Source organism: Nothoprocta perdicaria, unplaced genomic scaffold (assembly GCF_003342845.1).
Source record: "Nothoprocta perdicaria isolate Ctin4 unplaced genomic scaffold, notPer1 scaffold_6, whole genome shotgun sequence".
Lineage (NCBI taxonomy): Eukaryota > Metazoa > Chordata > Aves > Tinamiformes > Tinamidae > Nothoprocta > Nothoprocta perdicaria.
The window spans coordinates 9641195-9654869 of NW_020455865.1; the positions used below are offsets into that span (position 1 = coordinate 9641195).

General features: G+C 46.3%; 1 protein-coding gene across 1 annotated transcript; it reads left to right on the forward strand.

Moving 5' to 3' along the window:
* The first annotated feature begins 575 nt into the window (after positions 1-575).
* Positions 576-10594, forward strand: NELFB (negative elongation factor complex member B). Its single transcript, XM_026049379.1, has 13 exons — positions 576-696; positions 801-964; positions 1153-1252; positions 2109-2339; positions 3284-3469; positions 4722-4834; positions 5136-5238; positions 6174-6269; positions 7122-7264; positions 8076-8182; positions 9136-9277; positions 9849-9957; positions 10163-10594. Exons 1-13 carry the CDS (start codon positions 595-597, stop codon positions 10298-10300), a joined length of 1734 nt encoding a protein of 577 aa, XP_025905164.1. The 5' UTR covers positions 576-594; the 3' UTR covers positions 10301-10594.
* The last annotated feature ends 3081 nt before the right edge of the window (positions 10595-13675 follow it).

Sequence of the window (13675 nt, forward strand, 5' to 3'; positions counted from 1 at the left end):
GCACGCGCGGCCAGCACCGGCGCCAGGCCTGGCTCCCGCGGCGCCCACGCCCTCGGGCTGGCCGTGCCTGTCCCACCAGCCCCTCGCTGGGCACCAAGGCCCAGGAGGAGGCAGCAGCGCAGCGCGGGCGCCGGGGTCACCGCGCGGGCCGGCCGGCCCTGCCGAGCTCTCCCTGGAAGTGCCCGCGGGCAGAGCCCAGCTCTGGGCTGTCGGGAGGGTTAGTGGGCAGCGGGTGAAACCAGGTGGCATTTCGGGGTGACTGCAGCCCGGCGAGGCCGCCAGTAGCCCCGAGGCGCCGCTGCGGGCCGTGGGAAGCACCAAGGAAGATGGCAGGAATTTTTTTCGCTGCTGGGTGATGGTGGCACAATGAGGAGCAGGAGGCCTCCTGCCCCCGCGGCAGTTCCGCTCTTGCCCTCGCAGCCAAGCGAAGGTGAGCGGAGCCGCCGCGGGCGCCGGGCCCGTACCGCTCCCGCGCAGCGGCGCCGCGGAACCTCTGCGCGGCGCCGCGGGTTCCGCGCGGGGCGGCGGGCGGAGAAGAGCGAGGGACCGCCCGGCGGCGGGGCGGAAGGCGGCGGGAGCGGCCCGCGGGCCGCCATGTACGCGGGGCTGCAGGAGCTGGGGGTGGCCAACGGCGAGGACCTCAAGGAGACGCTCACCAACTGCACGGAGCCGCTCAAGGCCATCGAGCAGTTCCAGGTGCGCGCGGCCTCGCGGCGCGGCCGCCCTGCTTTCCCCTGCGCGGCCCCGGCGGCGGCTCCCGAGCGCGCTCCCGAGCCCCCGCGCGGTGTCTGTGTTGGCAGACCGAGAATGGCGTCCTGCTGCCCTCGCTGCAGTCGGCGCTGCCCTTCCTGGACCTGCACGGCACCCCCCGGCTCGAGTTCCACCAGTCCGTGTTCGACGAGCTGCGGGAGAAGCTGCTCGAGAGGGTCTCGGCCATCGCTTTGGAGGGGAAGCTTGAGGAAAGGTGCGTGCGCGGGCTGGGGCTTCCTCCGCCTGCGCTGGGAATTCCGTTTAAAATCACTCACTGCGGGCCAGTGACTCCTGCGGGAGGGTTCGTGCCTGGGAGCACCAGTTCCAGTGGCTTCGCGGTGCGTCACTGGTCCTGTGCCCTTAAACGTTGCTCAGAGTCTGTCTCCGTGGGCCTGTTCTCAGATACAAGAAGCTGGAGGATCTGCTAGAGAAGAGCTTTTCCCTGGTGAAGATGCCTTCCATCCAGCCGGTTGTCATGTGTGTCATGAAGCATCTGCCCAAGGTGAGAGCCCTCCTGCAGCTGGCCACGCTGCTCCCCGTGCAGCCCCCCGCAGCTGGGCGGTGAAGAAATGAGTGCAGTTACCTTCATAAAACACCCTCATCATAGAATAGAATCACAGAATCCTTAAGGTTGGACGGGACCTCTAGAGATCACCCTGTCCAACCCCCTGCACACGCAGGGTCACCCAGAGCACGGGGCACAGGGCGGCATCCAGGCGGGTTTGGAAGATCTCCAGAGAAGGAGACTCCACAGCCTCTCTGGGCAGCCTGTGCCAGGGCTCCGGCACTGACTGCTTCTCCCTTTTATCCATTCTGTGGAACTTCATAAAAGTAAAGTTCAGCAATAGGAATTTTTTTTTCCAGAACTGACTTCAATACTTCAGTACTGTGGCAAAGGGAAAGTAAGAGTTGAAGAATGCAAGAGGCCAGGAGTAAGATAAAGGTGTATGAAGCAAGTCTCCTTGCAAAGATGCTTCGTTAAAAGCATCATATGGCAGTGAATTCAAAACTGGTACTAGAATTTTTAAAGCTACTGTGTTTTTAAGGTGTGTACTGTGTACTCACCTTAAAACTTAATTTTGAGTTTTCACTCAAGCTTTGTATTCTCTTTGGAGAGAAAGAAAAATAGCTGAAAACATTGGTGCATTGTCTGGTTGCATAAGAAACTAAGTGGCTTAGGACTGGCTTACTGTTCCAGGAGTAGGGAAAGCCGAAAGATGAGTCTGATATCTCCTTTTATTGAACTGCATGGACGTGTAAATTATGAGATGTTTAGCCATCTTCTGTAGTCAGTTACGTGTAGCTTGGGCAGGCTGCTCAGCTGCTCTGCGCTTTGGTAACTGCCCTGTTGGTTGCAGGTGCCTGAAAAGAAGCTCAAGTTAGTAATGGCAGATAAGGATTTGTACAAAGCATGTGCTGTGGAGGTGAAGCGCCAGATCTGGCAGGATAACCAAGCCCTGTTTGGTGATGAGGTGTCTCCGCTGCTGAAGCAATACATCCTGGAGAAGGAAAACATTCTCTTCAGCAATGATGTTTCTGTCCTGCACAACTTCTTCACCCCGTCTCCCAAAACAAGACGTCAAGGAGAGGTAAGAAGCGGGAAGCTTTGTAAAGTTCTTTCACAAATGGAATTTCTTTCCTTGATAAAGTTGACAATAAAGCTATCAAGAGTCCATTTCAACTCCCCATCTTTGTTACTGACTTCAGTTTGATTAAGTGGACAAATGATACAGAAAAAATGCTGGCTCATTCTTTGTCTTGTATATCTTGATCAAAGCAGCAGGAGTTATTTTAATGTTTATTCAGTGCTATGTGATAATTTGTTAATATTCTAAGCTGCTTTTATTACTTAATCTGGTTTTAATATCTCTCAGCTATTCTGAACACTGACCATTTCTATCAAATCAGTTGGATATTTTAAATTGCTTTTTTTTTCTTTTTTTCCCCTTTTTTTCTTTAGCAGGACATAGCCCAAAAAATCATTTTTTTATCAAAATAGAAAGGAATGTTTTAAACTGTAGCTAAGCTGGCCTTCATCTTACAGGGAATTGGAGTGGAATTGGAATTACATGAGGTGGCTGAGTTGATTCATTGCTGTCTGCCATTTAAAGGGCATATTCGGCTCCTCTCTTCCCTATTTCTAGCCCTGGAGATTTTCAGAGCCTCCTGTGGGTCAGTTGAGTCAGTTGAAGCCTTAGCAAACAAGAGCAGTGAGTAGTTTTCCAAGCAAGGGAGCTGAACCTGCTCAGAGATCAGCGAGCACCAAAGCTTTTGTGGGGAGGTGGGCTGGCTCGCGCAGGCGGAGCATCCCTCATCATGCCTGTGAAATACGTGGTGGACATCTCTTGAACAAACCCTCTTGGGAACTCTGGAATCTCCTCTTAAGGAAGCTGTTTCAATGGGGATGTTTCAAACTGAGTAATACCCCGTAGAAGAATCATCCTTAAGGGATCTTCTGTTTGGTTTCTGGATTTGTTTTTTTGGGGTGTGTGTCTCCTGGTACTGAGTGCAGATTTCTCCACTCTGTGTTTAGGTGGTTCAGAAGCTGACCCAGATGATTGGGAAGAACGTGAAGCTCTATGATATGGTGTTACAGTTCCTGAGAACTTTGTTCCTCCGGACAAGGAATGTTCATTACTGCACGCTGCGGGCGGAGCTCCTGATGTCACTGCATGACCTGGATATCAGTGAAATCTGCACCGTTGACCCATGTCATAAGGTATTAACCATGTGGGACGGATGGGAGTGTTCCTGGACAATATTGTGTTCGTCCACTGCTGTGCACACCTGCTGCTCTGCAGGTCTTCAGCCCAGAGAAGATGACTCCTCTCTGTGAAGAGAGTTCAGAACTTGAATGCAAAAGTCATCTTATATGCCTTGGAACTTCAGGTGAAAATTTCGTCTTGGTTAACCGGCAGCTTGCTTTCATTTCATAACCCATAAATCGTTCAAATTTATGGTACTTGTGCAGTGTTTAAAATAGTGTCTAATCCGACCTATGTAGATGCTGCAAAAATTAATCAGAAACATTGGCTAGTGCCAGGTTATTAATCAAAGCTTGCTTCCCTCTCTGTTATGCCTGGTGTGATATACTCCATCTGTCAATAGCCTGTGTGTGTAACTGATTAAATTCTTTGGATCTTGAGTTATAAGAAACATAGAACTATTAAAATATTGGGGGATGAGGAGTTAATTTCACATCAGGATTTTGTTACTGGTCCTTTGTTCGTAGTCAGTGACATTCTGATCTACAGCAAGGCTTTTTCTTTAAGTAATTTTGCAAATTTGTGTGTGTAATTCTGCTTGTAAGGAAGAGGCACTAAAGTGATGGTTAGTGTGTCCTGTGATCAGGAGTCTCAAAACCAGCATACACACCCTGACTGTAGAAAAGGGGCAATCTTGTTCAATTTACAGATCATTTTCAGTGACCTAATTTTTCCATTGCAAATACAGTGACTGGGGTGAGAAAAGCATACCATAATGTAAACATTTCAGAAAATTCAGCAAGGTTTTTGTTTGTCTATATTATTATTATTATTATTATTATTATTATTATGACGGCTGAAATTATGGGGAATGTTATGTTTTCTTGAAGGGAAAAACAATTCTAGGTTGCATAAAATTGTTTCCCGTAACTGTCTTTTTCCATTTTGATAAAGAAACTATAAACCTGAGGCAGCTCTTCTTTTGATATCTCCTGCAAGAAGGAGGTATTCTGCGTTTTTCTCGCTTCCCACATTATTATTGCTCAGTGACACTGCTTCTGTATAACCTTCCTTCTTGTGTACTGAACAGTTGTATACTATGTTAGGTGCCTGTTCCTTAATTGCCGGGGAATTAATGTTTGGGAGAGGAAAAAGTGATAGCAGTTGAACTTCCGTGACTATCTCTGACCTTCTTTTGGGAGGTGTGTGTTTTTGACCTCCTCTTTTGTGGTTATTGTAAATCTTTCTCTTTTTTCTTAATAACAGTTCACTTGGTGCCTTGATGCCTGCATTCGAGAGAAGTTTGTGGACAACAAGAGAGCTCGGGAGTTGCAAGGGTTTCTGGATGGAGTGAAGAAAGGACAGGAGCAAGTGTTGGGGTAAGCTGTTTTAGGCTGTTTACCGAGAAATTGAAAATGGATTCCCAATGGCCACAACATCTGATGGGTATTTTAGGTGTTAGTTTGCCTCTTAATGGCAAATAACAACCAGTATATAAATAAATGTACTGTAACTATGGGTGTACGTTGCCAAAAAAAAAAAAGCACACACACACTGCTTGCTACTCCATCTGATACTTGGCAAACTCTCAGTTCTCATTTGCTCTAGTAGCTGGCGCCCTACAGCTAGACATGGAGCTGGATTGCTATATGTGACACATTTGATTTTGCTTCTTTTTAGGGACTTATCGATGATCTTGTGTGATCCCTTTGCCATTAACACCTTAGCCTTGAGTACCATAAGGCACTTACAAGACCTGGTTGGGCAGGACACCCTACCCAGGGTGAGTATGGGCAGCTGGGGTGCTTAATGTGATACTGTGAAGAGTCTTAATTGAATGACATTGATTAGCAAAGCCAGACTAGCACACTGGAGTCAGTAGAGCTAAGCTCTCAAATGCATATGTGAGCTGAAACAGGGGAAGTGTAACACTGCCCTTGCATTCATTGCACTTACCTGAGAGCTCTGCAGGTGTGCCCTTTGGAGACAGGCATTTGAAGCTTTCCAAATGGACAGTGACTTATCTTGTCCCAAGAGTTACCCCTGTGTGCATATCCCTGCTTTTTCCTTCCATCAGTTTGCCTTACAGCAGCATTTTTTCCCTGACATGGTAAATGTGAGGATATAATTTACACTGTTCTGGCCTGTTGGCTTTCTGAGTAGTATCAGCAGGAGATACTTGAAATGTTAGAGGAGGGGAGCCTTGTAGAGCCTGAACAGTATGAAGCATTTACTCTTTTTCATCCCTGGTCTCTCTAAATTCCAGCATTGGATTAAATAATTTCTTCCTGACAGTTTAGGACTGAAAATGTTTAGTTTAAAGACAATATAAATGATAAACGTTTATTTTCTGTCATTTGCTTCTGCTGACGTGCTGTGATTGATCCTGTCACACATTATACTTCATTATGCTAATTTGGCTGGACACCTTTGAAAACAGTGTCATGATCAGATCGACTGCATGTGTGGCCCATTATAAAATGGTATGGGAGAAAAAAACCCAAATCTGCTGTGTCTGGTTGTGCTTGCTCGCTGTGATTCAAATAGCTGCAATCAGTCATCAAGTAAATCGGAGAGCTAATTGCCTCTAGCGGTCCTTGACAAAGCAGTTAATCTAGGTGAACCTTAAATCTAAACCACTGCTTCCAAAGAAATGTCCCTGTGTGCAACTTGTAGAAGATGAAAATAGCTGTTTTTTCCTTCCTCTTAAAATTCGAGGAAAGCCCAGATCTGCTGCTGCTCCTTCGGATGCTGTCTCTGGGACAGGGAGCTTGGGACATGATTGACAGCCAGGTCTTCAAGGAGCCCAAAATGGTGAGAGCTTTCTCTAGATTTGTTTCTTGTGGTCTTTGTGTTGCTTCGTGTTTCAGTCTTCAGGGCAGCTTTCTGCGTGCCTCTCATTGTAGCTTTTCTGAAAAAAAATATATGTATATTCACAGAGCAGAAGGATTTCAGAGGCTGCAGTGAAGCTTTGGTAATAGTGTAGCAGCTTCTCATCAACAGGAAGAATATTTTTGCTTTCCAGATCTCTGTGACAGTGAATTTATGCAAGTGCCACGTTCAGCTGCTGTGTTACTCGGTGACAGTTGTCCTGTGCTCGTTCTTTGGCCAATATTACAGACATCCCTGGAGAGCTCCAGGAGCAGAGAGCATCAGCTGGTAGCAGCGAGGTGCTAACCACAATGTTGCACCATAGGCCAGTGTCTTGAGAGATATTTGGTGCTGCTGTTCTGACCTGTAAAACATCAAATGTCTATGGGGGAGAGTTGAAGGCTATGGGGTGTGTGTTGCTGGCTGATGACACATCCCAGCTTATTGTGGGAGGAATGTGCATTAATACTCAGGTTGTAAGAGTAAAGGTAACTGACAGGCCAGGAGTAGCACTACGATTTTTCTTGAAACTCTTTGGAAATATTTTCATCAATGCTTTGGAAAGAAATTTTGAAACTTCCTTCTGAAGGAAATCGCTTCCATCTGATCTATTTGTGATTTCATAAGCGGGAGCCTCCTATGCTGTGAATTTGGTGCAACACAGGTTGATCTGCCTCTTGCAGAGCTATTTCTAACCCAGCATTTGTTACAATGCTCTGAGACTGTTAGACGGCATGAACTGATGTACACGTGGTTTTTTTTTTTCCTTCCACCCTGTTCTTCCATCCTTCTAAGGAAGCTGAACTGATCACAAAGTTCTTACCCATGGTGATGTCCTTTGTGGTGGATGACCACATGTTCACCGTAGATCAGAAACTGCCCTCGGAAGAGAAGGGGCCGATTCCTTATCCCAGCGCGATTCCCGAAGCTTACACCAAGTATGTAATCAGCCTGACTGGGTTAGTGCATGTTAGCTGTATTATCAAAGCAGAATACCCAAGAGCCAGCTGACACTGACAGGAAGGAAGCGCATGTGCTAAAATGAAGGCTTTCTTGGGGAATGATTTAATCAAGGCTGAAGTTATCCCTTAGCAGAACAGCTTTCCACTAAGATTCCTCAAATAAAAGTTACTTACACAAAATAATACTGCAGGTTATATGGAAGCATCTGGTATTACTGCTTTCAAATATGCTGCTTGTGTAGCTTCCCGAGCAGGGCATGGTGAAGGTCTGAGCGACAGCACTTGAATGTAGCTGCCCACGCTTGCTGCTTAATGAGTGCTACTGTAGATTGCAAGATTGACTTTTATCAGAGACAGCAATTCTCTGTTGATAACCTATCACTCCAGGAACTTCAAAAAGATAAACAGACATCCTCTGTGTGCTCAGTGGTATTGTTGCAGTAATTTCCAGGAAAATCTTATCTGTATGTCAAATTCAGAATATTGGATCCTGGTGGAGTTGTACTTACGGCTGTTTGATTGCAGTGTTGTTATTTGACACTTGGTAAACTTTTAAACAAAACAAATTCCAAATTTATTCATGTTTGAGTTTTGAGGTCTCTCTTAAATCTCATTATGAACGAGCACTTTTAGTGCTATCTTAAATGTTCACAGTCACAGAATAGTTAAGGTTGGAAGGGACCTCTAGAGATCATCTGGTCCAGGAGTTTGATTGTGAGACAGTATCATGTTTGCTGAATGGTAGAGGGTTTTTCTTTTTTTGACAGATTCTTTTCTTTTCTGACAGATTCTTGCAGGAGAATAGAATAGCTTGCGAGATTGGGTTGTATTACTTCCTTCACATCACTAAACTGAGGAACAAGAATGCTTTCCTTCGGCTTCTGCCAGCACTAGGTGAGTTTTGTCCTTGCCTTCTATTCTATAGTTGTGTGTCTCATTGGAGAGCCAGAGGAAGGCAGATAACCTGAGGTGAATGTGATGTTAGAGTCACAGAGGTTATGTTCTGGTTTTGGCTCTTCTGGTAATGTAGTTGTGAGGTCCTGTAGAAGCACATGCTTATTTCTGCCTACAGTTGGCATTTTCTGCTCATCCAAGGATTTAAGCATATTGGCTGAAGGTCAGTAACTCTTTGTGTCCGAGAATGTGTTAACAAGGGGATTAGCTGAGTGCTGTTTGAAGTGAAGCTGAAAGATAAAGCACTAGGTGACAGTTTTTCTGCAGCTCACAAAAGTTGCAAATGGCCCGAAATCCTTGGGACTCAACAGAGTGGTGGAAAAAACTTGTGACAAAACAAGACCAAACAGAGCCCTAAACTTCTCCCTGGCGTTACGTTCTTCACTGACTTTTGTGGGTTAAATTCAGTAAGAACCTGCAATTACTCTTAGGGATTGTTCTCGCTGGTAATGGGGGAGCTCACTTCCCATTGCCTGCCTTGCCCCAGTTCTGATGATCTTTTGACTCTCTGCTGAACTCATTTGTGGTGGTGAGTTTTGCACCAGGTAAGTGCTTCCCATCTGCTCCCTGAGGAGATCGCCGTGAGCAGAGGAGGCCGTGAACAGAGGACTGTGGAGAAGGTTATTAGGGGCCTTTGTGGTACAGGCAGCAGCGAGCGACTGTGTGAGACTTCAGTCTTGGTGGAGGCGAAGGTCTTCCACAATCTCTTGTCACCCCTTCTGCTCTTAGTGTTATATATCTGGAAGGTTATGGCCACCTGCATGGATTACCTCTTGCAAAAGCCAGTGAAGGAAAATTCACTACAGAGTTTTTTGCAGGAGCATCTGCTACTGTGTAATCGGAGCCTGGCACGTTCTTGCCAGTCTTAATCTCTTTCCTTTTGTGTTGTATAGCTGAGACATTCAGTGACTTGGCCTTCAGTGATATTTTTCTGCATTTGCTCACTGGAAACCTCACGCTGCTGGGTGATGAATTTGCACTTGAGGAGTTTTGTTCCAGTCTCTTTGATGGCTTTTTTCTCACAGTCTGCTCAAGGTAAATCTGATCTTCCTCAACAGAAGTGAGTCTACAAGGCAGCTGAGAGATGCTGCAGAGATTCTTTGATGTATTGTTTAATCTTTCAGTTCAGCATATAGTGGAAATATTAGCTTAATTATTTTTCTTTAAGAAAAGTCTTGCTTTTTTTTCATTTTTTTCATTTTTTTTCTTTTAACTTTGAGAGTATTGAGGTTGTAAATTATTTAAATTATTACCTAAACTACAATTCTTGTCTCTTGAATGTTTTTCATGGCCTGGCCAATAGAGCGACCAGCTGCTGCCACTTGCTACAGTCTGCTCAAAACCTCTCCTCCCTTTTTCATAGCTGCTATAGACAGTGCTGCCCTGTTGCCCCTGTTGATTGATTATATGACTTGCGTGGAAATCCAAGGCAGGCTTAGCATTTTGTAATATTCAGGCAATTCTGAGATGTTTTGGCAAATTATAGCAAAACTCTCAGTCTCTGGGTGTGTAAGGTGTCCTGCTTCTATTGCGGTAGCTTTTTCTTTGTTAGGTAGGAATATGTTTGTTTATATCAGTCACTCAGCTTTAAAATTGCTCTTTGCAGAAAGGAGAATGTACATAGACATGTCCTAAGACTGCTGCTTCATCTCCATCACAAAGTGGCTCCTACGAAGTTAGAGTCTCTCCAGAAGGCTTTGGAACCCACCAAGCAGGTAAGGAGAGACATGAGAAAGGGAAAATTAATTAATAAATGAAGGAGCTTCATTAATAAATGAAGCCTTCCGAGTTATGTCTCTAATTACCGTGTAACTTCCTTGTTGTACTTTGGTTTGTGCTAACGCCTTTGTGGTACCTGTAGCGTTTAGCTAGAACAAAATTTGACTTTTGTTTCTTCCCTGCCTGTTTCTCACCCTGCAGAGCGGAGAAGCTGTCAAGGAGCTTTATAACCAACTCACTGAGAAGCTGGAGCTTCGCAAGCCCAGTCCAGCCGAAGTGACTGAGACTCCCCCCATGGAACTGCCCTTGCCCGCTGTGCCCACGCCAACCTCGCGCTGAGCTCAGGCTCTAGTGCAGGAGGGAGATGGGAGAAAAGCTAACCTGGTGCCCGGGGCGGGGAGGCCTCGCACTGCCTTGCCCAGCCTCTCTGCCTGCAGCAGGGAAAAGCCCCTGAAGCCCTTTCAGGAGACGCTGCAAATTGCCCTGCTCGCTGGCACTGGCTGGTTAGAAAACTTGGTATGCAGTGCATTGCAAAGGTTTACTTTTCTTAAAGATAGCTGAGTGTCGTCTTGTAGATCAGCTTAAATTTGACCTGTACATTTTTTTTTTCAAAAAGAAAAGGCATATTTTTAAGCTTCGTATCTTGTATTTTTAAACTCAATTTTATGAACTGATAAACGAGTTCTAAACTCCATTGTGAATGCACAGGTAGCTCATGTAAGCATAGCTTTCCCCTGGCTGTTACTTTGCTTCTCTGTGTTGTTAGAGAGGCTTAACAGAAGGAAACGCCGGAAGAGGTTACCCCCTCTGATGCAATTCCCTGCTTTAGACCGTAGCGCTTTCGGTGAGGTGTGCTGCTTTATATTCCAGTGCACCAAGAACTGCCGCTAGACCAAGAAGCAGTGAGCAGCCGTCTTCTCAACTAGGCTTTCATGAAGTAGGTCAGAAACTGAATTACTCTCACCTGCCCTTTTCCTCAAAGGAGTAGTTCAAATGAATCTTGGAGCCCCTAAAGAAAGCAAAGGCTAACATGTTCCCTAGTGGAAATAGGGTGTCAGGGTAGGCAGAATGAAGCTCTCTCTGTGGGGGAAAAGCAGCCTGTGCTTTATGTATCATCTGTGTTTCTCTCTGTAATGTTACAGTTATTTTTTCTTATTTTTACTATCTCAGCGTAAGCCTTGGGCAGGTTGTGCAGGAGGATGGGTACAAGAGAAGAGTCAGTCATGTGAGTTCACAGGTGACTTATGTTGAGTTCAGCAGATGCGATGAACCTGGAAAGAAAAATTGTCCAATCCTCTGTAACCAGGAAACTGCCTGTGTATAATTCACAGAATAATTTAGGTTGGAAGCCATCTCTGAAAGTCTCTAATCCAACCCTTGAGTCAGAATGGGGACAAAGTATATTAGGTTGCTCAAGGGCAGCACTTCTTTGCGTGTTTCTTTGCCCTTCTGAGATCTCAAGTGTTTCATAAGGAAAGTGAGCATCATCTTTCTTCCACTCAGTGCCTTATTTCTCCATTTATGCAGTGACTTGTCTTTATCTTTTGGAAGAAGTGGGAAGACGGTCTGGGTTTCTGCGTGCATGTGTCAATGCTCTAGTCCACAGCGCTTTGATGTCTCCAGTCCAACTCGTGGGGTCAGTGTTGCCTCAGGCTCCCTGCAGCTCTGCCATCAAACACCTGGGAAATGAGAACTGGGTTTAACCACCATGGCCTTCTTGTGGAGTTGTTTTTCTGTTCAAGCCACAGTGGTAACTTACCCGAATGTCATGCCTTCATGACAGCCTTTCATGATGGAGCTGTTCAGGCCCATGCTTTGCTCAGACACCGAGGTTATTTTCACCTTGTTTCAGGGATTCTCGTCAGAAGAGGCTTCCCTTGTGCTGCAAGCTGACCTTTTAATCCAGGCTAGCTGATCCGCGGTTTACTGTCTGCCAAGTAGGAAAACCTCAGTGGTTCAGCCTGTATCCACAGCCCTACAAACATGCTGGGGATACTGCTGCTTGAGGAGATCTGTAGGTAGTGGAAAATGGGAGTGCTGCCCCCACTGATGCTCTCTCGGGCTCTCTTCTTGCAAAAGGCTGATGTGTTTGAGTAGGCACAGAGTTTTCAGAATACAACATATTTTTTCCACTTGGTCTGTTTCTCTTCTTTGCGCACAGACTGAAACAAGGGAGTCTTCGTTGCAGTGCCAGAAATTGTGTGCCCTTATGCACTGTGGGTTGCCCTCTGCCCAGGCCCACACGGCGTCCGGCTGCAGCCGGGCTGCTTGTTTGCCCCCGCTGTGGAGCTCGGGCACCGCTGGGTGCTGCTCTAGAGTTCCCCCTCGTGGGAGCTCGCCCTTTTCCTCTGCTCCAAATGCTCTTTGATTACATCCTGCCGGTCTTGTTGTGGCTCCCGGGTGGAGCTTGGCTGGCCGGTGCCTGGGAATTCCTTGTCCCCTCTTGGCAGTGCCCGGCCAGGTAGTTGCCAGCCTTGCTGGTGTCCCGGAGCGCGCGGAGGCTGTGTGTTGTGGCAGGTGGGCCCAGCTGGACCTGCCTCCTGCCACCCCATTGCCGCAGCTTGGAACCCTCCCGCTTCCGCCTGGACTGGCTGTGATAGCTCCCTCTTCGTGCATGGATGCGATACGGTATGGAAAAACAGCCTGTTCTCACCAAACCTGCAGTGCCTGATGGAAGCACGAAGTTTTACAATTAAATTTAATTATGGGGAACAATTTTATCTTCTCTGAGCACTTTTTTTTCCTCCCTAAAAAATCATGGTAAGTACAGAGAGGTTCTTCAAGGTTTTGGGATGGCTAACATTCAACTGAAGTTTTTTGTCGAGCTCTGAAGCAAGTTGTATTGAAATACACCATCAAGTTGATGGAGTGCTGTAGCTGCAGTGTTATAATCAGTAAGAATAGCTCTAAAATTCAGTAACTGAGGCTTCTGCTAGCAGAGAAATTGGGCTTCTCCTATGCAAAATTAGTGGAAAAGATGATTACTGTGAAGTACCATAAACTGCCTGACACCCAAAACAAGTTCAGCATTGTTTCAAAACACAACCATATTTCTTTTGGCATGACGACTTGCTGCAAAGTAGCTCTTAATGGACCCAGATAAAAGGATACCAAATGAATCTGGTTATCTCTGGATAACCATCAGCTCCTGTGAGCCCTCTATTTTGTTAGGAACTGTTTTTAGAAGCTTTTTGGCTTTCTGTCCGTGTGGCATTGTAAAGGAGACCTGCCATAGGTTTAAGCTTGAAGATGCCTCTGACCTGCATGTGCAGTGCTGGTCGGGTGGCTTCTGAGCGAGAGCAGCAGTGGGTTTGGTTCAGGAGTCTGCTCATGCTTCCACCTTGCCCCAGGGGTCAGGGCTGTCTCAGTTCTGCTCCACTGGGTGTTTGAGCTAGAAACCTGCTCCTGTTCGTGTGTTTGTGTGAACATCAGATTCCAAAAGAAGTTGGCAGGCTTAGCTGGATTCCTGCTCTTCAACAGTGGGGTTTTATTATCTTAACTCTTTTGGAAACACTTCGGAAAGGAAAAGGCTGAGATCCAGAGAAAATAATTTTTTCTCTGCATTCAGTTGCAGTCCAGAACAATGGAAGTTTTTACCAGAACAAAACCCAAAAAACAACACAAAGGTGTTAACCCAAACTTGGATATTGCAGTAGCATATGAATTGCCGGGGGGGAATTCATGCAAGCACAAAGTTAGGCCTAAACATGGTGG

What these genes read in the sequence shown, in the direction of transcription:
- NELFB (XM_026049379.1), top strand. Translation starts at nt 595, where the DNA reads ATGTACGCGGGGCTGCAGGAGCTGGGGGTGGCCAACGGCGAGGACCTC. An exon ending in TCTTCAAGGAGCCCAAAATG is followed by an intron (nt 6,270 to 7,121) that starts GTGAGAGCTTTC and finishes CATCCTTCTAAG; the next exon opens with GAAGCTGAACTGATCACAAA. An exon ending in TCGGCTTCTGCCAGCACTAG is followed by an intron (nt 8,183 to 9,135) that starts GTGAGTTTTGTC and finishes TGTGTTGTATAG; the next exon opens with CTGAGACATTCAGTGACTTG.